Source organism: Parasteatoda tepidariorum, chromosome 2 (assembly GCF_982258835.1).
Source record: "Parasteatoda tepidariorum strain Cologne lab strain chromosome 2, Ptep-v5.0, whole genome shotgun sequence".
Classification (NCBI taxonomy): Eukaryota; Metazoa; Arthropoda; class Arachnida; order Araneae; family Theridiidae; genus Parasteatoda; species Parasteatoda tepidariorum.
Window position 1 is genome coordinate 10,490,092 of NC_141756.1, and position 24,007 is coordinate 10,514,098.

A 24,007-nucleotide genomic window follows, 5' to 3' on the forward strand; every position below is an offset into this window, starting at 1 on the left:
AACTAAAAATAGAGGAGTTGCTGTCTTGTCAAAATCATGTAAATTGTTCGAAAAATATTACTGAAACATGAGTTTAAATGTTTATATATTAATTAAAGAACTAAATAATCCATTTAATGAAAATATACCCTTTTTTCGTAAAAAATAAACTTAAACTGAATAAAACTTGAACTTAAGTATAAAATATTTAATACTAATTGATAACCTTAGCAACTACACTATATGCAACTATAATAGTGAGATTATGAATGCGGTATGCAGCATATGTGTTAGGAATAATATAATTTTAATTTTCTAATTCTGTTACGAGAATGTAAAATACACATGATTTATAAATTTATGTACCTTTTTGTGAGATAACGTTAAAACACATCTTCACATATTATACGGAGCTGTAATCAAGCAAGCATCTCTGATATAATTTTTTGAATAGCTTGAACGACAAAGCGTCTGCAATCATAACAGCGCCTAATGCTAAATCTATTAGAAGAATTCATTTTTAAACGCCTCTACAAAATAAAATTGGATAAACTTTCTGAACAGTTTTGGGTATTTTGGGGCTGAAGTTGCCCTTTGCACCAACTGCGCAAATTTCAGAACTTTAAAATTTTTGAGTTAGAAGAGAGACACACAGACGCACCCAAAAATTCTTAAAATTCCAAAAATTCTGCTTAAACAATAGTGTATGAAAAACTTTTCTCCTAGAACAATGAACATTTAACTTCAATAAGTTGATTGCAAATATTTTGAACTGACTTATAATAGTATACTCAAAATAGCAATAGTAGTACTTCAAAATAGCAGTTTATCAAGTATTTTTAAATTCATTGATATTTCTTGCATCATAAATTGTAGACTTATTTTAATATCAAGCAAGCTTTACGTTGTACATTTTTGGACACTTGATTTTGCAATTCAATTATTAAAAGTCAGAATAAAAACAACATTTTTTATTCTGATATGATTCATCAGAAGGGCTTGGCACAGATATTACTTTAATTATAAGAAATTAATTATTTTTACAGAAAGGAGACCCATTTGAAGGGTAAAGAAGGAGACTGCATTTCAGATAAAAAAAGAGAAAAGAAAGGGTTTTGGTCTTCTTTGAAAAACCTATTTTGTTCCTGTTGCGGAAGAAAATAGATTTGAATGAATCGAAATGTATGAAGAGCCGTTGCTGAAAAGATTATGAGATACTTAAATGAAAAAATAAAAAAAAATTATATTGAAAAAGGCAAAAAAAATATCGTACTTAAAAAAATTAAGTCAATGAATGCAATTGACTTAGAAAAGAAAAGAAAAAAGAAAGGGTTTTGTTCTTCTATCAAAAACCTATTTTGCTCATGTCATGGAAGGAAATAGATTTGGTTAAATCGAAATATTTTGTTGAAAGGATAATGAAGATTGTGAGATCAACTTGAATTATAGAAGAGAAAAAACCACATTTTAGATGAGAAAGAAACAAGTTCAGCAATCGACTTGCATGAACCGATCAGATATTTCTACAAAAAAAAAAGAAAAAAAAAAAAGAACGATTGTGAGAACTTAAATTATAAAAAAACTGCATTACTGGTAATACAATAAAAAATAGTTTCATTCTGTAAAAAAAAAAAAAAAAAAAAAAAAAAAAAGCTAGTGTTACAGAAATTATTCAAAATTTAACAATAAATAACAATGAAAATATTTAACAATAAATTAAAAAAAAGCAGTAGAAATAGTTACTTATAAATTAAAAAAAAAAAAAAAAAAAAACAAGGGGTACGATTATAGATCCACCTCCTCGTGGTGTACCCCGGAAACGTTTTGACGGCTAAGAGATCTATAACTGCTTCTCCCCTTTTGAGACTTTTGTCCAGTTTATTGCTGCATTGAAATGCTACTGACTTCGCCTTGCTTAAAAGGCTTAGTTTGCAACAATCTCTCAGGAAACATTAGATCTACATTTTCCCATGACTATAAGCAAATTTTTAGGTAACATTCCTTGTTGCGTCTATTAAGTAAAAATACAACATTGAAAAGTGAATTTAAACGAAAAAATTGTTATCATGCCATGCTCTGAAGAATTGCGAAGAATGAACCAGTTTGTTCTCAAAACGTCATATAACGTCTTCAAAACGTCCTTTTACCATTTATTTGGTAATTTTAAAAGTTTGATGGCTATTCCTTGTACCAAATGGAATGCTAATAAAACTTAAAATATGATCATCTTGGTACGACTGATTTAAAATGGCGAAAAATAAAAATGGTTGATCGAAGTTAAAAAAACGATCATTTATTTCTTTTTCTAATATATTTCTCAATAATAACAGAAGAATCATGAATGACGTATTCAAGTGTTTATTTAAAATATTTTAAAGATACCAAACTCGGATGAATCAAATCATCTGTTTAATGTTTCATTTATAAGGGCAATGTCATCTTATTATTTGTTCTCATGCGTATGCGGGTTTGCTTGTAAATACAAATAATGTTTTAAAAACCCTTGTCTCTCTCAAATTTGAAGAACAGATAGTCCAAGTTTGAGAAAGACATCACGAAGAAAACATCAATTGTTATGGTCAAGCGTTATATATTTAGTGTTATATATTTATTATATATCAAATGTTATATATATTTATTATATATCAAGTGTCGTGTAGAAACATCAAGTGTGATACATTTAAACCAGCTACCTCCACGCTTTACAGAGTTTAGCGGAACAGATATATCACACGGTGAGGAAGGTTCATGGGATTGATTGACAATCAAACATTAAACATTATTGGGGCCTCCATGACCGAGATGTATTGTCCGTCCATAAAACGCTCTGAAACATGAAGATAATGAGTTCAATAGTGTTGTGCTGTCTTTCACAATTTATGTCCCATCTGTTCTTCAATTCGGTGAGAATTTACTGGTCATTCTTTGTACAGAGGACATGAGCCTGCACGTATGTGAAATGTATTTATTTATTTATTGTTACAAAAAAAATAAGACTTACTAAGTTTTGCAGTTTCGATTATTCTTGTCTCGATTTTATTTTGCATATAAACGATGTTGTAAGACAACTAAACTACTGAACATAATTACTCAACACAAATCAACAGTATTTGTTTTAAAATATATTTAAAATATATTAAATTTCAAAAATTTAATTTGAGTGGAGAATTATGCTGAGGTAAAAAAAATATAGAACGGAACTTCAAACTGCATAAGTGTGTTTATTCATGGCGTCCGAAACCTGATGGAAATGACTGAAAAAAAAGGTACAATTTTTCTAAGAAACAACCGTCTAAAAAGAACAACATCGAAGGAGCCTGAAAAAGATCAGGATTCGATAGTCTTCTCTTTTTCTCAGGAATTAATAAGCGTGGAATATAATGCTTAGCTCGAAAAAATGATCATCGGAGTTCTGCACAATTAGCAAAAATTCCTTTCCACTGTGGAAACACTCCATCCTTTCTGTTCCAACAAAACATCGCACTTCAAAACAAACCACATGACGGCTGGATAGTGATGGAATAATTATTTTAGAGTGGCCTTCTTTATTCCCTGATCTCAGTCTCACCGAGAGTTTGTGGAGAATGATGAAGAATAAACTTGAAAAAGAAATATAAAAGACAGTTGAAGAATTCAAGAAAGATGTAAAAATATGAGACGAAAACAAATTCGATCTTCTTATGTCTCTTGTTGAATCTTTGCCAAGATGGCTTCAAATAGTTATTAATGGTTAAGAAGGAAGAATCTACTACTGATTTGTCTGCGTAATGTTGTATAAAGATAAGACATCTTGACATGCATTTTAATTTCTGATTTCTACTTTTATTCTCTTAAATAAAGCATTTTTTGAAGGCTTCATTTTATTTCCTCTTTACTGTATATGTAGGTCTGTGTGTTCATTATAAAGTGTAATTTATAAATCTTCGTCAGCTTAAAGATCAGATAACGCAAGTAAGCGAAAAACATGACAACGATACATTCAGGGTTAAGGTGGGATTTGGACTCGCTACCTCCCTTCTATATTGCGTTTGGTGGAACGGTGACATCACTCGACCAGGGAGGCCAGTATAAAACGAAAGAATAAAAAATAAATATTACTATTTCAAGCATTTATTTAGTTCTGAGTATGCATTCATATATATATATATATATATATATATATATATATATATATATATATATATATATATATATATATATATATATATATATATATATATATATATATATATATATATATATATATATATATATATATATATATATATATATATATATATATATATATAGACAGTTTCATTTTGCTCAATAGTGAATCGCGAAATTTTGATTTTTTGTCCTAGCATAAATATTAACTTTTGACCCTGCAGTGTTCCCCCAACCCCCGGGTCGTGGATCAAATGGTACCGGGCAACCCATTTCATAGAAACTGAATTTAAATTTCCAGGTTTATACCCCAAATTAAAAATATCTGTGCTCCATTAAAATTTCATTTATTAAAGAAAAGGGGTCCCCGAAGGTAGTGACATAAACTTTTTAATGTTTGTAATGTATCATTGTCTCCGATTACCCCCAGATGGAACCGTCTCATTGCAAGGAAACAAGCTCAGGGTTCTCATTGATTTAACGTTCTGGTAAGTTAAAATGTTAAATCACTTTATATATATTTTTTGGTGTAACTGTATTTTATTTTGAAGACATGATTAAATAAAATTTAATTAAAATTAATAAATCAAAATAAACTAAAATATAAACAATCAACCCCCCCCCCAGCGGGCAGCGGTAAAATTATCAAACGTTGACAGGTCCGCTGTGATAAAAAGTTTGGGGAACACTGCTTTAGTGTACACCTTTTGGAAATTCTTTTGATAAGAATTCTGCGACTATTTTATGAAATGGTGCTCATTAAGTAGCTTGTGTAAAAAGATTTGAAAGAAAAATTATCTAGTATTAACCAGAACAGGAGCACAAAATGAAACAAAAACAATATAAATAAAAAAATAAACATGTTAAAAATATGGTTTTGATTTATGCGTTAGTGAGTCTCAAAGGTTACTTCAAAAAAAAGATTCTTATAAAATTTTTCACATGGAAGGGAAAAAAATTAATTAATAACAGAAACCGATAATCAATTTCAAAACAAATAGATATTTGTTATTTGCAACGATACAAAATAATAACTCAACTGTGCTATTCAATAACTTATTTTAAGGAGTAAATTGCAACCAAACTTGATTAATGTTTTTCAATGTAACGACGATCTGCTATAGTATTATTTTTTTTAAACGACAATAAATAAACTTACTTTATTTACTTATACCTCTGAAGGTTTTTCAACAAACGTCGATTTCGTTTGTTCGAGAAGCTGGATCACAAATAATACTGCAATTGAAAACTTTTTAAAACATTTCATTAGATTATGAGATAAAGCAACAAAATACATCGACAAAAAGCTTTTTAAAAAGGTATTAGAGGAGAAATCGTAGAGAATATTACAAATAATTTAAATACAATTTTCTTATTTAACACCAATTTTGTTTGATCAATAAATTGGATTACGAATATTATCAACAGAAAGCTATCAATTTACTTTTTAAAAGTAAACAGTAACAGAAAATGAGTGAAAAATTCATCATTGATGATTTTCTATAAGTGATCAATTTTCTGCGCTTAAGAAAACAGATTGTGAAAACTACTACAACTGAAACATTTTTTGTAGATTTTATTAAATCCTTAAGGATTCGTATATTTGCAACTGTATAGACCGATAAAGATCCATAGATCTGCAAATGAATAAAAGTGCTCAACCCAATTGCAATTTGCATGAATAGATCCATCAAAATCTCATTTATAAGTTTTGTACTTTCGTTATACAAAAAAAGGGAAAAAAAGTAGGATGATTTTGCAAGAAACTCTATTTTAAAAACTACTGCAATTGAAAAGGTTTAAAAAATTTACTTTAAATATGCAGACAAAATACTAATAAGGGTTTTTAATTAAATTACATTTGGATAGGCTTAAGGAAAATTACTAATTCGACGATTTTCCAGTTGGGTTTGTTTGCTTAAGAAACTAGATTACAAATATTGATGCATAATTAATTGGAAAAATTACGGTAGATAAAGAATAAAAATTTAACAGCATTAAGTTTTAAATATGGTATTAACTTAACTTTTTGAAAGGAACCTCTCCGAAAATAAGAAAAAGAAACATTCAGAATTCATAAATGGGATTTGTTTGCATAAGAAACTAGATTGCAAATATTACTGCAATTAGAAAATTAGTGAAAGAATTTATAATTCGATAAAATATTAAAACTTTAACTTTTTAATATGGTGTTAACTTTGTGCTTGTACAGGGAAAATGAGAAAAAAATGATATGATTGAGGTTTTTCTAATAATTTTTTTTTGTTCAAAACTTTTGATTTCAAACGTAGCTTCAAGTGGAACAATTTTTTTAAAAAAACTATTGGATGGCTTCATAAAATGTTGAAAAGACTTTTATAAAGAATAATATTGAGAATTTTTCAGTACGCGAATACTGGATTATAAATATTGCTGAAGTTTAATAGATCACAGTATAAAATTCAATTTCATCACTTTATTCTGTTGCAAGAAAAGAAAAAAACATTATTCCTATAGAGAGAGCCTGTTTGCACCTAAATGCAGCCCAAATAGATTCCAAACTCCCAGCACAAACCATATCAACATCGCCAATAATGTATTTACAATATAACCTAAATTTATATAGTAATGTATTTATGTAAATGCAGCTTTAAAGTGCTAAAAGCCTTACAAATGCCAAAACATACAGATCCTACGGTAGCACTTGTATTGATGATGAATAATTCTGCTTTCACAAAAAGAACAGTGCAATACGTATCATACATTTATACTTTTCTGTTTACTTTATCGATTTCATATCAGTCTCTCACCGGAATTACTTATCTAGTGAAAAGCAAACCACGAAAGCTGGAAATAGGTTATCTTTTATCTATATTCTTGATAGTCTGCCTAAGGTACATATGGTTGAGTGAATGTAAGTATTTGTATAGTTTAATGATAAAATTAAAGAAGCAAATGAGACAAAATGACCCAGACATGCGAAAAGCTTTTGCATGGGCGTTACTATCATTGCTTGCTTTTGGAATATTCAAACCTCTTCTTTATATGTGCTTGGCATTTAAAAATGAAGGTCATTTTGAGTTCTATAACTATCAAATTTCAGATGAAACCTTTTCCCTTTTGTTATATTGCATCAAATCCTTTTCATACTCTATACTATTTCACGTATTTCCGTTGACCGTCACTTTGTCCATGATCGTTTTGATGCATTGTTCAACTAAACTTCTGTTGGAATACAGACAGGATCTGACAAACGTGCGATTGAAGCAAAACTCCAGAGGATTTAAACCTGAACGAGTTACGGAAATTTTAGAAAGATTTTTCGTCATCAAAGGACTAATGGCATTCCTAAAAAAGGCACTTTTTGTTCCTATCTTTTTACTTATACTATTTAATTTCAGTTTTCTTTTTGTATTGCTGACAGAACTGTTTTCAATGAAAACTGGTTACTCAAACGCCTATATTCTCAGACAAGTCACAAATTTAGTGTTCGATTCAGCAATACTAGTGTCTGTAACACTTTTTGCATCGAAAATTCCCGAAGCTATGAAAAGAATTAAAGAAGATATTCATCTATTTGCTGTCAGCCACCGACACCTGTGCTTGTGTGACCAGAATATAAAATTTCTAATCGAAAGAATAGAGAAAACGGAAGAAATTTACATATCGGCTTGTGGAGTAATCCAAATTCAGAGACATTTTATAGTTACGGCTGCTGGTGCTCTTCTGACTTACGGATTACTGATTTTAAATATGCCCCAAATTTAGTGTTCGATTCAGCAATACTAGTATCTGTAAAATTTTTTGCATCGAAAATTCTTGAAATTATGAAAAAAATTAAAGAAAATATCCGTCTATTTGCTGTCAGTCATCGACATCTGAGCGTGTATGACCAGAATATAAAGTTCCTAATCGAAAAAATAGAGAAAACTGAAGAAATTTACTTATCTGCTTATTTTTCATTAATCTTTATTATTTCCCATTTTTTCTCTATATTTTAAACTTTTTTATATGTATGTATATATACCTTCTTCATGATAAACTTCCTTAAATTATACAGCATAATATTATTACCTTGCACACATCCATTTTCGGGCCAATCCTTGGTAACTAACAAATCAAACGCTTTTCAGTACGGTAGTAAGAACGCCCTATAAAACAAATTCCCTCCATTTACGCTTTTAGCTCCTTTTGAGCTTCTGTTTTATATTTTGAAACATGGCAATCTTATTACGAAAATATTTTAATTCATTCTTGAAAGTTTCCTGTACATGTAAGTTCATTTGATATATTTTGTATTAATAATCTTTTCAATTGTATTGATATATTTTGCTTTGGCTGTATTGATACAATATTGGAAAGCATTCTTGTTTGCGACTATGGTCATGTGAGTTGATGGAAGAGATTATATCTTTCCGTTATTTTGTTTCCCGGATTTTTAATATTATTTAAAAAAAAAAATTTAATGTGATATTATAATAATTTTTTTTCTTCTCTTTTCATCATTAATCTTTGATTTTTTCCCCATGTTTTCTCTATGTTTTTTAGCTTTCGATGTTTTTACATTTTTTCAATCAGAGCACTGCTGTGTAAAGCTGTTAGTCTGTTTTAAAAACGTAACTATGGTAATATAAAATAAACACAGAAATACATATTTTTCTTCTTTTTTTCTTTAACCTGAACAGTGCAGGTAAAACAGCTAACCTTTTTTTTCTATAGACACCAACATTTAAATATATTGAATGGGGAGGATAAAATGATGAATTTTGGAACGATAACAATTTAAAATAAATCTGATTTGTTTAATGGGAGCATAAAAAAAAGTTGCATAAAATGGAATGTTTTTCGAAAGTCGGAATAATGGATAATTTGAAAACGATCTAATTATAGTGCTGTTTAGGGGAAACAAAAAAAGTGCTGCTATGTTTTCCTATTTAGATTATAATCGAAGTAAATAATAAAAACTATTGATTGGTATTAATTTCATTTTCAATTGAAAGGATACATTATATAAATTTAATGTTTCACAAAGGCAGGCAAAACAATTCTACTATGGCAAATTTATTTATTGCCGTTAGGAAACTAATGACATTTACTTGAGTGTCTAAAATTACAAATACCAATGAGTTTTGAAAATTTGAAATCGTATACATTTAAGTACACTTCATAAAACACATAAATTTATTTTTAATGTTTAAGAATTATTTCAATCATTATCATAAATTTTTGAAAATGTTTGATAGTTTATGTTGATGTACTTATAAATAAAAACAAAGTCAATAAATCTAATTTTTCCTGATTTAATGGTCTTCGTAATGGTTTCGTAATGGTAATGGTTGATGGGCAGTCTGTTACCGGTAATTTTACAGTAATTTTAGAAAGAAAATTCTAACAGTTCAATTAAATTGTACAAGTAACAAGAAAGAACACAGAATACTGTGTATAATGTTTGATTAACTCATCAGTAGTATCCATTATTATAATTTGGAATAACATATTCTCACTGAAATACTCATTAAAACGAAAAGTGACAATTTGGAATAATATGGTCGTCATATAATTTTTTGAAAGACTCGTCATTGGTAAATTGTGAAAAATGAGCTCCAACTGAAATGTTATTTAAACCGAAAAGTAAAAATTTCGAATAATATATTTAATAAATAATTTTTGAAAGACTCGTCATGATAAAGAATGTACATTTTTAAAGCATGGAAAAAAATTTAAAAATGCTGTACAATATTGACCCTTCATTATTATTAACCATGTGGGTAAACAACTGTATATTAGGAAAGAGAATTACTTTAGCAAAATATGCATCATACATGTATATTTGTGTGTTCTCAATGTCAGCTATGTTCCAGCTAATGAATGGACTATATTATCTCATTAAATATAAAGCGAAAAAGCTTGATTTAGCTTATTTTTTATCCATTTGGCTGGTTGTTTGTTTGTGGAGCTCATGGTATCATCAGCGCAAGAATCTATTCAGTTTAGCGACAAAATTAAATAAACAAATGAAAAATCAACTTTCTCGGAATACAAAAATGCTTAAAGCTTTTCGGCGGCTGCATTTATTACTACTTGCTTTCGGAATATTCTATCCCATTATTTACGTATCTTTGATTTACAAAAGTAAGAGCTTCTATGAATTTTACGGTTACAAATTTTTTTCTGAAATCGATGCCTTTTTCTTCAATTACTTCAAAGCTTTTACGTACTCATTATTATTTCGCGTAATGCCTTCAACTATCACACTATCCATGATTGTTTTAATGACTATTTCAACTCACCTTCTGGCAGAATACATACAGACTCTGATTGAAATACAATTGAAAAGAAACTCTGGTGAATTTAGTTCTGAAGTTGTGAAAATATTGGAGAGATACTTCGTCATGAATAAATTAATTCTATCACTAAAGGATATCTTTTTCGTTCCATTCTTTTTACTCATACTTTTTAATTTTTCTTCGCTATTTATGATGATGACTAAAATATTTTCAGAAAAAGTTACTATTTCGTCCACTCGTTTACTTCGACATGCTGTAAATTTGGGATTTGATACAGTAATACTTGTGTCAATCACATTCTTTGCATCGAAAATTCCCGAAACTATGAAGAAAGTAAAAGATAAAGTTCGATATTTTGCTATCACTCACAGAACCCTGTGCGTCCATGACCAAAATGTAAGCTTTCTAATCGAAAGAATTGAGATATCGGAAGAAATTTACATATCGGCTTGCGGTATGATCCAAATTCAACGACATTTTATACTCACAGCTACTGGTGCTCTTTTAACTTACGGATTGCTGATTTTAAATATGAAATAACTGTGTTTTTGTTTTTTGATATTAAATGCTCGCTATTGATCAAAGAACCGCGTGTGAAATAGTCGATGCGGGGTTGCACCATTTCTGGTCGCTTCTTTTTTTTTATTGTTCTTTAAAATCGAAAATTTATATTCCTAATTCTCAATAGTAGGGTGAGTCGAAAAAAATAAATTTCGGAACGATTTACTCAGGATTTGTTGCTCATTGTACCAAAATTAGAAAATAAAAATAAAATTAAAATCGATTAATATATTCCTTTTGCGTATAATACCCCAAATCAATAAAAACTTGAAGAAATCGCGCTTTTTAAAAAATAAATTTTTTAAGTCGGCTAAAACTTTCGAACTGTACTCACTTTAGTTTTTATGCTTATTTGAAGGTTTAAATTATCCAAATAAATTAAACTCTTATCAACAAGCTAATGTTTTACATCAATGAAAGGTCTTATAAAAAACAGAAGTTTACCATTTTTTTTGTAGCCTTAACTGAGTAATTCTTCGCTTTTTTTTGTTAGAAAAGAACAACCCAGAACTCACTATGTGGAGGCGGTTGCTAGTCGAGTTTGAGTAAATGGTATTTTCGTATTTCAAACCACACAGGCATATATGATTTTAAAATGAGAAACCAGCTATTTCTTTTAAGGTCCCGAGGAATTTAATGAACTTGTGTGCAACGTAATGACTGACTCCATTGGTAAGAGTTTACCAATTGGAATAGGAAAAAATACCAGGCTACTGATTCGTCAAGTCTTCTGGAACAATACTTCAAGGTGATTGCATTTGAAATGTCCAAAAAATACAATTATATGACAATAATTTGTTGATTAAAGACAAATATCTGTTGAATATTTCACATGAATCTCGACATGATTAAACAAGACTTGGTGAATAAGGATCTAGATCCATTGTACCATTCTAAATAGATAACTGTTGTCATCAGAGTCCTTACGTTATATATAAGTAAATTTTTAATTTCCTCCTAAAACCACACGCGTCATTGCGGTTTACTGTAAGAAAAGTACTATGAATGAAATATAAGTTTTCTTAATTTGGCAATTTATTTTTTACTTTGAATTGGTTATTCTAACTGTAACTTTATCCTTATTTCTTTTACTTATATGCGGACGTTTCATAATTAAGTATTACTCTGTGTACTTTTAAATTGTATTTGTTTGTTATTAATATTTCATTGCTTTTACGTTTCAATTTTTATAATTGCTTTTTCCTATTTTTTTTATTCATTATGGGGCCTCGGGGCATTGTCAGTTTTTGGTATTACCACTGACAACATAAAGGCTCCTGTGTGTTGGCAGGCAGTGTGTCTCCTGATGAAGTACTGTTTTGCTAACACATATCTAAAAATATTCTTCGTATTTCTGACTTTTTAAATTAAAATAAGACAAATTTGGGTTTAGCTGCTCTTAGCTCTTTTCCATTTTGGCTTATTATTTTGAATGTTATTTACTTATTTTGTCTTTTTCGGAATTTGTATAAATCAGTTTCATTCTTTGATTCGAAAAGTACTATGAACTAATGTGTGAATTGTGAACCGATATATGCTAACTGTAACTTTGCAGTACAATATGTTTCATGTTTTCCGTCTAATTAGCAGTATCTAGAAATATAGATAACCACATATAGTTGGACAACGTCACTGTAATTGTATAATAAGTTGTCTAAAACCACGCGCTTATTTTGTTTATAGTGGTACTATAAACCAAATAATTTAAAATCGACTGTAACTAATGTGTAAAAACAAGTTATGTACTTTCAATGGAAGAGTGGTACTGATTCGTTTAGGTTTAGGAGAAACGTAACAAATCGCCAAGCAATTTTTGATGCCAATGATGATTCATCAATATCGGTAATAGGTAAGAATATAAATAAAGAACGAACTAAGTAACAAAATTTATGAAGAAAAGTGCTTTATTTGTTTAGAGGAGACGTAAAATGTCGCCATATTATTATGGACGCCAGTGATGTATAATTAATGTTAGTAATATGTATTAATGAAAATAAAAATATTAAGCTGTGCACTAAAAAGCGAAGTTTATGGGGAAAAGATACATATTCCCTGTTGGGGAATCGTAAAAAGTCGCCATATTATTATTATTGACACCAATGCTTCTTTAATTTGGGTAATATGTTGTAAAGAAGCTGCCCTCACAAAAATTCAAAAAATGATTTCGAATTATTTAATTTTAATCTTCTTTATTTTTTTATCACGCGAGAACATAAAATCATATTGACTGGGAAATCATAAAATCTAGAAATTTCAAAGCAGAATTTCAAATAATTATTATCAAGCAACATAATATACTTTCCGTTATATCTTCATCACTAATTAGAACTAATACTACTAAATCTGAGTTGAGATCTTTGCTTCCAGCTACGTGGTTGCTTATAAGGCCTGTTTCTTTACTCATATTTAATCCTGAATATGATTAAGCAAGCTTATTTTTATTTCGTCTGTTTAAAAATAATTTACCCTACCTAGATTATGAAACTTTGCCAGAGGATAACAAAAATACTTAGCTAACCATTTAAAATATTGTAAGAGCACATTATTATTCTACTGACGCTCAAGTCACTTTGTATGTGAGTTGAATTATAATATCGGGAGAAAATATATCTCTTAATTTCATGATTAACAAAATTCTAAAAGTATATATTATGAATTTTATACATTTTATATATTATAAAATATTCCCATGATAGCTTTAAATATGCTTTTTTTTACATAAAATGTTGACGTAATGATTTAAAATACATAACAAGATATTTATTTGCTACTAAAGAAAATATGGTTAGCATTGCAATAAATGATGACAAAATAGAGTAAGAAATTATGTCTTCGAATATATATATGTTTCGTATGTTTTAAGAGTTCACGAATTTTAATAGACATTAAGGACATAATTTGGGATTATCAAGTACATTCGAATCGACTGACTCATTATCAAGATACTGAACTTTCTTCATATTTCAAATAATTGAACTTATGCGAATATATTTTAGAACTTTCCTCAGTGATAAGATTGAAGTTTTAGTTATGCTTTTTTACTTAAATATGCAATGAAATATTTCTTTGAATGCATGCACTTTGAATTTTTTTCATTTGCAAATACCGTTTAAATATTAATAATGTAGTGTATGTGATGTAATTAAAAACTATGAATCATCTAATAGTATTTCCTGTAGTAAATCTCATTTTTAGATAAAAGAGTGGCAAATTTTAGATGAAAGTGTAACAAATTTTAAATTAAATGGGTAACTCTGGCAATCTTGGAAAATCGGTGTACATATTGGGCAGGTGTTTTTCTGAAGGGGATAGGATAATAGTGAAATGTAAGCAATAGTGAAGAATATAAGTATTAAATATATTTATATTCAAAAATAAGTAATCTCCAAAAATCGTTTTTATTTCTTGTTAATAGTAGTTAAAAAATCCTTTTCTCAGAAATAGTATATTATTAACGATAATTAATTTGGGATTTATTATCGCAACATGACATGAAATGATATTAAACTAACAAATAATCCGTCAACGCGTGTAAAAAGATTTTGTCCAAAAAGATATACATGTTTTCTAGGTAAGAGATCTATCTTTTAATAGCTCCAGCCCCAATCTAAAATAAAAACGTCTATTATATTTTCCATCAACGTCAAACGTCTCATATATCAAACGTCTATTATATAACTATATATTTTCCAAATATTCGGACAAAAAATATATAATTCACTAAATTATTTTCAAAATATATATTACCTTTAAGGTGTGTATATTCAAAATATTATGCTTTTATCTAGTGTTGACTAATCCATCCATATCCGGATTTGCTTTTAATTCTCTAACCGTGTAATTTTGATACCAACTTTGAAGATAAGGGAATAATTACTGGTTTAAACATTTGAGATTAATTTGCTTGACGGAGAACGTTTTGAGTGGAGCTAACTCGTATTTGCATTATGAATTGAATACGTTGCCACAGTTAGTTCGATGGCAGAGAAGTTAAGTTTTAGTGTACATGTTTTTTTTTCTTTTTTTTTTCTTTTTTTTTATAAACTGATAAAGCATAGAAAACGCAAATGGTAATAGTTACTGTGAGATCGTAATCACAACAGAAAGTGCTGAGGAAACAATAGAATAAAGACTATTTTAGTTTTGTTTTAGTTTTAAAAAAGAAATAAAATAATAAGAAAGAAATAAAAAAAATAATAATTACAGATGTAACTTTTCGTTCTTCGTTTCTTTCTCTATCCCAGTAATGTTTTTCTTATGGCATGCATACAATTAATTCCGTCTAAAAGATTTAAAGACTAAAATAAGCTGAGTATAATATCGAATTATGTCTCGTAAAAAATTCAATTAAAATATTTAATAACGAAGTCTTTACGGTATCAATTATTTCCACCTTAGCAACTTTGAAGCAAAATATTTATGTCTATGGTGTTTGATGTTTAATGGCAAGTGCTCAGTTAGATAATTTTCCAGTTTTGATAATTCTGTCAGTATATGCTGATGGCAAAAGATAAAGAACGTTTCCCTTCTTAAGAAGTTGAGTTTACAATATTATGGCATAAACTGGAAGTTAAGGCTTTAATAATAAAATATAAATTAACTTTGAAATTACTTTACATTAGTGTGCACACATTATAATCTTAAAATTGGGTACTTGAAAGTGACGTTACGCTTGAATACTGAATCTCATTGACAGATTAATCATGCCCAGATAGCAATATAAGGTTTTTTTCACCCAACAAAAACCTTTTCATGTAAACCTAAAAAGGGTTTTTATACGGTTTACATGTAAACCCTCCAACCTTAAAACGAGGTCTGCGACAATCTGCTCTATTCTACGCACATTACCCTAATCCAAAACCTTGGAAAAAAAACCTTCTACATAACAACCATAAAACGAGGTTGTCTTAAGGTTTTCAAGCGGGAAAAAACCTTGAATAAAGCTAGTTCTAAGATGAAAATCATCTTAAATCTACGTAATTATAAGGTTTTCGTTTGCAGCGTTTCGTATGCTCAGCTAAAATCTACCTTGTCATGAGATTTTCTTTGACAATGCAATTTAATACTATTGCTAGTGTACGTCAGCTAAAACGTCATTCTGAACGTGATGTCATCTCTCCCACGATTGTATGACAGCGCGTTTTATTATTTGTTTTATATTTTTCTTCTTATAGCTTCTCAGTCCGAGGTAAATTCTCCTTTCCATCAATTTTGCTTGATTATTTTGGGGGAAATAGTCATTTTTAATCAGTCTAACTTACTTTGCTGTAAGAACTTAGCGAAAAAATTCCAAATATTTCTTCTTTGAGCTAAAAAAAAATGTTTGCATATTTCCCTACGTATAAGAAATTTCCTTGTTCATGAAGTTTATAAATATTGTTTTTATATTTAAATTTTAAACTCACTTCTTTAATACTGATTTTTATTTTAAAGTTCCTGTTAAAATTGATAATCACCAGGAAGTCATTAAAAATGATAAAAATTAAGATTTAAATGCTAAAATAGTTCAAATTTTTGTTCAATAAAATAAGAATGTTAAAAATATTTGAATTTTTTTTTTTTTTTTGCAACGCTTATATTTTAAATCAATAAATTGGACACACAGAAAAATTACCTTAATTTTTGAGTATATAACAGGATAAAACAAAATTTAAACATTTAATTCATAGTGCTAACAACTGGCATTAATATTATTTTCTTTGATATTATGGAAAAGCATTTTTTTTTTGTCTAGATAAATGGGACACTTCTTAAAATATTATCTATAGAAAATAAAAGCCAGTTTTTATATTTTGTAGCTCAAATAGGTTAAAAATTTCTCAAAAACAATTGGATTTCAAATGTAGAAAATACAATAGCAATAAATAGATTTTTAAACAAATATTTATTCCATAAATAATTGTTGTATCAAATAAAAAATTACACATCAATATAAAAATAAAAAATATGTCGAAGCAAAAATAAAAAATGAAGTTGTCAAACATTCAGAACATTCAGCAACTGAGGTTATTCCAGCTCTCGTTTCCCTGAAAAATAAAATGGGAAAATTTACATCAGTGGAATTGAAACTACACTGTAAAAACAAACAGAAACCCTGTATTAATCATATTATAGAATATCACTGATTAGTAGAAAATTTCTTCGTGCTACTGGAAAAAAAAAATAGTAAATGAATTTTTTTGAAACAAAAACTGTTAAAAAAATATTTGTAAATAAGATTTTTTCTTCCTGCATATCAGATCATACACAGTTCGGTAAAAGTCTGTACAGTTGATATCTAAAATTTTTATTTTGATTGTGGATCAAGAGATGGTGTTTACCATAGAAATTAGAATTGTGGTTGTCTTGTCATCTCATGAGAAGCGAGGGAACTTCATGTCCATTATGTGTGTTGATCATTGTAAAGGGTTGTGGAAAACAGGTTTCGTTGTTCTCTGGCTTGAGCTGAACTTGTTGAATATAATGTTTGTTGTTATTTCGATATCAAAGTTTTTAGTCGTCGAAGAGTAAAGACTTTGAACAAACCAAATAAATATGCATAATAATTCAGATCAAAACATTTTACAGTAAATTTTCTTTTTTGTAATTTGAAAAAAAAAGTTAATTTTTTTATAGAAATATCTATAGGAAAACTACAAAAATCTTTTTTAACAGATTTTTTTAGTGAAATACGAGGAAAAAAAACAATTGCACCAGAATCTGTCTATGAAGTTATACTGTGACTAAGTTAATAATTTAAACATGAAACTAATCAATAAAAATAAATAAAAGTATTCGCGCATCCTGTCCATATACAATAAAATAATAAGTCTACTCCTGAGTTTGTTTGCGTGCCTACTTGTAAGCATTTCAGAGCTACAGAATTTAGTTTGATTTTAAATTTCCACATGAATTCGCTAAATTCATAGAGTAATTTTTAAAATTTTGATCGGATTTCATTTTACAGTAAATTTAAGATTTTCAAATATTTTTATAAGATTATCATTTAACTGTTATTGGAATTTTTATATTAATTTAAATGTAATATCACACATAATTAATAAATAATAGCAGGTATTTTTATTACCATTAATGAATTATTAACAATGAAAAAAAATTTCTTAAAAGTATATATTTTTAAACGTCACTACAAAAAGATTTTACACAAATAAAACTCTTCATTTTTTTTTTCATAATTTATAATTGCCAATAATTTAAAATATCAACTACAAGTTTCTTTTTATATATAAAGAAAAATATATATTAATGAACTAAAATTATATATTAATTATATATTAATGTACTATTAAATTTATCTGCTCAATAATATTTTAAAAACAAAATAAAACATACCTTCTCCTTTTTCTAAATTTGGCTTGTGAAAGCCAGTCACTTAAGGCTTCTTTAAAATAGTTTTCTTTAAATGTATCAAAAGACTGGATGCAAACATCTAAAAAAAGTGAATAAATGAATAAATGCGAATGAAATTTTATAATTCTTCTGTGTATATATATATATATATATATATATATATATTATTAGTTACCTCTAATCATCTTGTAAATGTCAGTCTTTTCAAAAGAGTTTTTCAATTGTCCACTTTTACTTTTTCCAGTTAAACTGTAGCAGATGGCCACCTCATCTGTTATTAACCCTCTAAGAAGATTTGCCACAAAGGCCATACAGTCTTTACCATGGCAGCTAAACATGAAATCTTTCTAAAAAATATAACACATTTTTAATTCTTTCATTTTCTGATGGAAATCTAATTTTTTTTTCTTGTTCAATGAAAAAGTTGTGTATTGAGTAGAAATTTCCGTACGAAATTACAAAAATGTGAAACGCTCAGTCGGATTAAGAAAATTTTTAAAGTACTTAATTGATATAGAAAAACAAGCAATTTTTCAAACAAAATTACTTAAGTGAATAGCGTTGGATAGAGGACTCAAGAATTGCCCTTCAATTTACAAAAAAGAAAATCTTTGACACTTTTTTAATTTTAGAAAAAAATTCAACATTGTACCAGAAAATTAGCGTAGAAATATAACGTTAAATCTCGTTTTATTTTAAAATTTTGTTTTTTCTTCAAAAATACAGGAAACAATTGACAATTTTTCAGAATCAGATGGTCAAATAAAATTTTAATGTATTTAAATGAATATGAAAACAGTGCATTAAATTGCAGATTACAGACAAATTCAATACTATCTAATACTTAGATACAGTTGGGGTTATCCGTGGTATTTTACTAATGATCGCAGAAACTGCTCCTGACTGAGTATTTTATTACACGGTAATGATTAGTGGTTTATAATAACAGAGTATTATTATGAACCACTTAAAACAGGATTAAAAAGGGTAGTTCCCTAAAATAATAAATCTGTTGTTCTAAACCAGGGGGCCGCAATTAAAAACACAAATCAAATGGCGGGCCGCAACTTTATCAAAATTTTATACAGGACTCTTTTATGTTTGAAGGAACATTAAATATTACTGTCAGATTTTTACCAAGCTGTACAAAACAAAACTATTGAATTACAAATTAAAATAAGAAGTAGATTTTTAAAAATATCAAACTGCATATTAAATGATTCGGGCTACAATAACTTTAATGTGCAGCTATGTATTAAACAATTGATGTGCAACAGATATCAAGTTGTTAAGACATAAAACTTATACAGTAGCACACAAAATGTTCAATGAGAAAATTGAGGTTTGTCTACTGCAATCACCTGATAATAGATATTTGCATTTTAAATTTAAAATTTATAAATATGTGCGTAAATATTTTCGCCGAAATTGAGTGGTTTCAAAAAGTTAAAACGGAGAATTTCTTCGAGAAAATTTCTGATACATACATGCTAAATTATATTCACAAAATACAAAAAAAAAAAAAAAAAAAAAAGAGCAACATTCACGATTATTTTTGTATTTGAATAAATATTTTCTTGAATGCAAAACCTGAGAAATAAATATTTTTGCACCGCTGGTATGTAAAATTTCATTGAAACGAAGAAATTAGGTTTTTGTTAACGAGAAAAGTATTCTAAACCCATACAGATTTTGTACAAAAATTTCCCACAAAAAAAAATAACAACTAATATATTTTAGTTCGCGGGCCACGAAAAAAGGCTTCGCGGGCCGGATGCGGCCCCCGGGCTGCCAGTTGGAAACTGCTGTTCTAAACCGTGACCCAAACTTGGTTCAAGGGCCTTATCTTAAATATGCTAATTTATTATTGTAGACTACATTTTAAATTATAAAATCAGACAACAATAAAAAAGTGTTTCGTTGAAAAAACATGCCTCCTTTCAGTAGGATTTCAATTCCTGCCTTTAAATTGGTTGTCGTCACAATATTAAAAATATGGTTCTAATAGTTTAGGTAGGAGAGGGATCGAAAGTTTGGGTCAACCTTTAATGTCAATTTAATTCTTTGCGTATTTCACGTTCAAATAAATCTAAACTTTTTTCGCAAAATTATAAAATTCATTTAACCAAAACTAATTCTGGCAAAAAAAAATTAATAATTAATTTTTTATTTTAATTAATATCGGTCGAAAAGTTTCTGAGTTGTTAGTTACACAATCTAAATACCCATTTAATAAACGTAATTAATTTAAGCGACGGTGTGCATGCATCCCGATAAGACGTTTAGTCTGAATTCGCGCACTAGCTAGTCGGGAAGGGGTTAACATTTCGATTTATGATGACTTCCTATCAGCCAATAATGTGGCAATAAATTGTGCTAATAGTGGACAGAAAGCGATTAAAATATGTTTCGACATATAGCACAGAGTTCCAATTCTAAATTGAACATTCCTGCTACTAGGAAAAAAAGTCACATTTTCGATAGAAGATTATTCCTATAAGCAATAAATTCTACTTATAGTGGTTAGAAAACGAATAAAACACATATTATTCTGTCTAGAAATTAATGAGCTTAAGCTAATTGGAAAGTTACCGAAATTTAAATTGCTATCTTCTAGCCTTAAATAAACTCGAAAGTGCGCGAAGAAAGCATTATAAATGCTACGTTTGGCAAAACTCAGATTCAAACACACACAGTAATACACAGTTTGGATTTTAAAATCCTGATAAGTAGTCTGAAGCGTCATAAAAATTTTAATATGAATAAATCTCCAATTTGGGAAATATAATTTTTATTAGTTGAGCTATATTTTCATATTAATGCAAGTTTAATTAACGCTAGTATTAATTTCATTTTTTAATAGTTATTTAAATTGTACTTTTTGCTTTTCTTTTGCAATGTCTCTGGAACTATTTACATGAATCTTCAGGCAACGCGTAAATCTAAAAAAAAATTAATGTCAAATAATAATAAGAGTAATAAATTAAAATATTGATAGTTAAATTTAAATTATAGTTTCAGTGTTTACTTAAAATGTATTGAAATTAAGAAGAGAGCATAATAATCAATGTCCCTTAGGTTGTGTCGTCCCAAGCATAAATTTAAGTTTTAGATTTCTAAGTTAAATGGTAATATTAATTGATAATCTTAAAAAAAATAACAATACGTAAATTAAATACTTAATAATGAAAATGAAATACAATCAAACGGTGTACCTACTTTTTTTGTTGAAAAGAAAATCGAATAGCTTTAACTTGAAACAATATAACAGAATGTCAATAAAACTTAAACTCCAATTTCAATTTTAATTGCGAAAGCAAACTCCAAGAGTGATAATGATCACCAGCAGTAATATTAGTGCTTTGTTGCGCATTACGTAAGTTTTTAAGACAGTATTATTGGATGGAGGGGAATCAGGTTTACAATAATTTTCTTAAGTTAAATTTAGTGAGATTGTTTCTTTTTTCTTTTTATTATTATTTTTAATCGAATGAGAATTTTGAGCATAAAGTATTGCCTTAAAGTTTCAGTACAGCAGGGCTAATAGAAGTTTTTCTAGTTTTTTAAAGAACTTTTTTTCAAAGTTTATTTATTGCTTTTCCATTTTCATTTTATGTATTTTAGATATATAGTTGTTAGCTAATACAAATAAGACGTTAAAAGGAAAAGTAGAGATTTAAAAGATCAGATTTTTTAAACGACTTGAGTAAAATTTAATTAAGCTGACTTTTAGCCTCCCCTCCTCCTTTAGAAAAACGTGTTTTTTCTTATATCACTTCCTTTTACATTTTAATATACTAATTTTTTATTTTCAACAGTGTTTTGTTGAAAATGCATATAAAAAAAATTTTCACTCTGAAAAACTGATGCAAATTATCAGCAATGGTTAAATATTTACGTCCCTGTTAACTCATAAACTTTTTAGAGAAAGCATTTTACTGTAGTTGCAAATTGTTTGATTGTCAGTTTGACAAATTTATTTCAAAATTATATGTAAAATCTCTACGTACAAATAACAAATCTACAAGACTTGATTGTAATTGAATAATACCAAAACTAAACATTCAAACAATTATTTATTTACATCTCATATAAATGATATTAAATACAGTTCTTCATGCCTGAAACCTTTTAATTTTGAACCCAATCTAGGAGACAATGGAATACATTTGTCAAGTATTAAGACCATCTTGTGCTTTTATGAAAATTTGTTTCGATAAAATTTCACCACATTTGCGTTCAGGAAATCTCTTACTGTTAACCCGACGTCAAAGGGATCTCTCACACCAGGATGAGTTGGCCGCTTGCGTCATTTTTTGTCGCTGCTGGTAGACTGGGGCTGACCATCAGTTAGTTATATACAATTCAACTAGTCGCTGTCCAGAATTAGGTGTCGATTACAATTGTAATTTATTCTAAATAATGATTGAACAAAAATAAATTACTAGAAATCAAAAACGATTACAAGCATTAATTACATTAGAAAAATGCTAATACAATTTAATTAGCTATTTTGTTTTCGATAAAGAAAAGAAATTCTTGAATATAATTTTATAAATAAATAAATTTTATTCTTCAAAAATAAAATAATCAGCATTTATAATTTTTTAATTTCACGGTTAAATTGTAAATAAAGTACTAAAAATAAAAACACTATATGAATAAAAAATAAGATTTATAAATATACAGATACATCCACTAATGCACTTAATATATTTTTAACTCTACCAAGTGAAATAGAGTTGAAAAATTCAACCTTATAACATTGATCGCAAAAACTGCAATTGATATTATTGAAATTTTATACAGCGTGCAAAAATTTAACGGACCATCCTGAATAACTTTTTATCTAATGATCAGATCTTCACGTTCTAGGACTATAACCTCAAAAATGCTTATTACTTAGTGCAGACGATATTTTAAGTTACGAAATCAGACAAAAATCGTACTTTCTCTAAATAATTTTTTTTTCTCTCCAACTGATTTAGATTTCTGACCCCCAAAATCTAGAGGTTAGCCGCAATCAAAGAAATATGGTCTAAATAGTTTGGCCAGGAGCGCGGTCCAACAGTTGATTCCCATAATGTTAATTTTACTTTTTGCGTATTTCACCATATTTCAAGAGCTTTTTAAGCGAATTGAAAAATATTTGCACACAATTATGAAATTCGTTTATCCATTATGTTATGGAAGAAGTATATTTTAGTAAATATTTTTATTATTATTTTATAAAGTAATAGTCGGAAAAATTTTAAATTATGAGGTATGTATTTTTTTACATCCTTTAGAAATAGGTAATTTTACATTGCAAAATATAAAATTTGAGCAAAATCGGTTAAATTGTTTCTGAGAAATCGAATTTTAAATATACGCAGGAACAATTCAACCGATTTAACTCAACTTTGTGTTTTGCCATGCAAAATTACCTACATTAAAATTTAATAAGAAGTTGCATGCCTTACAATTCAAAAATTTTCCAGCTATTATTTAATAACATAATAAAAAATAATAAATGCCCACGAAAAATAATTTTTTGCGTGTAATTATCTTTAGAATAACGAATTTTTAAATTCTGTTCAAAATTTTTCAACTTGTTTAAAAAGATCTGGATATATCGCGAAAGACGCAAAAAGTAAAATTACAATTAAGGGATCCAAACTTTGGATCGCTCTCCTGATCAAACAATGTGGACCATATTCCCCAGA

The 24,007-nt window shown here is 28.2% G+C and overlaps 1 protein-coding gene across 1 annotated transcript; it reads right to left on the minus strand.

Moving 5' to 3' along the window:
• Positions 1-16,817: 16,817 nt before the first annotated feature.
• LOC147814431 (uncharacterized) lies at positions 16,818-21,622 on the minus strand. Its single transcript, XM_087155595.1, has 4 exons — positions 21,522-21,622; positions 18,478-18,649; positions 18,285-18,381; positions 16,818-16,978 (listed from the first exon to the last, which is right to left on the minus strand). The coding sequence occupies exons 2-4, from the start codon at positions 18,638-18,640 to the stop codon at positions 16,879-16,881; spliced, it is 360 nt and encodes a 119-aa protein (XP_087011721.1). The 5' UTR covers positions 18,641-18,649; positions 21,522-21,622; the 3' UTR covers positions 16,818-16,878.
• Positions 21,623-24,007: the final 2,385 nt, after the last annotated feature.

Excerpts from the sequence above, each read along its gene's own strand:
- LOC147814431 (XM_087155595.1), bottom strand. The coding sequence starts at position 18,640 with ATGTTTAGCTGCCATGGTAAAGACTGTATGGCCTTTGTGGCAAATCTT. Across the intron at positions 18,382-18,477 it reads CATTTACAAGATGATTAGAG|ATGTTTGCATCCAGTCTTTT; the intron begins GTAACTAATAAT and ends CACTTTTTTTAG. Across the intron at positions 16,979-18,284 it reads AAATTTAGAAAAAGGAGAAG|GGAAACGAGAGCTGGAATAA; the intron begins GTATGTTTTATT and ends TTTATTTTTCAG.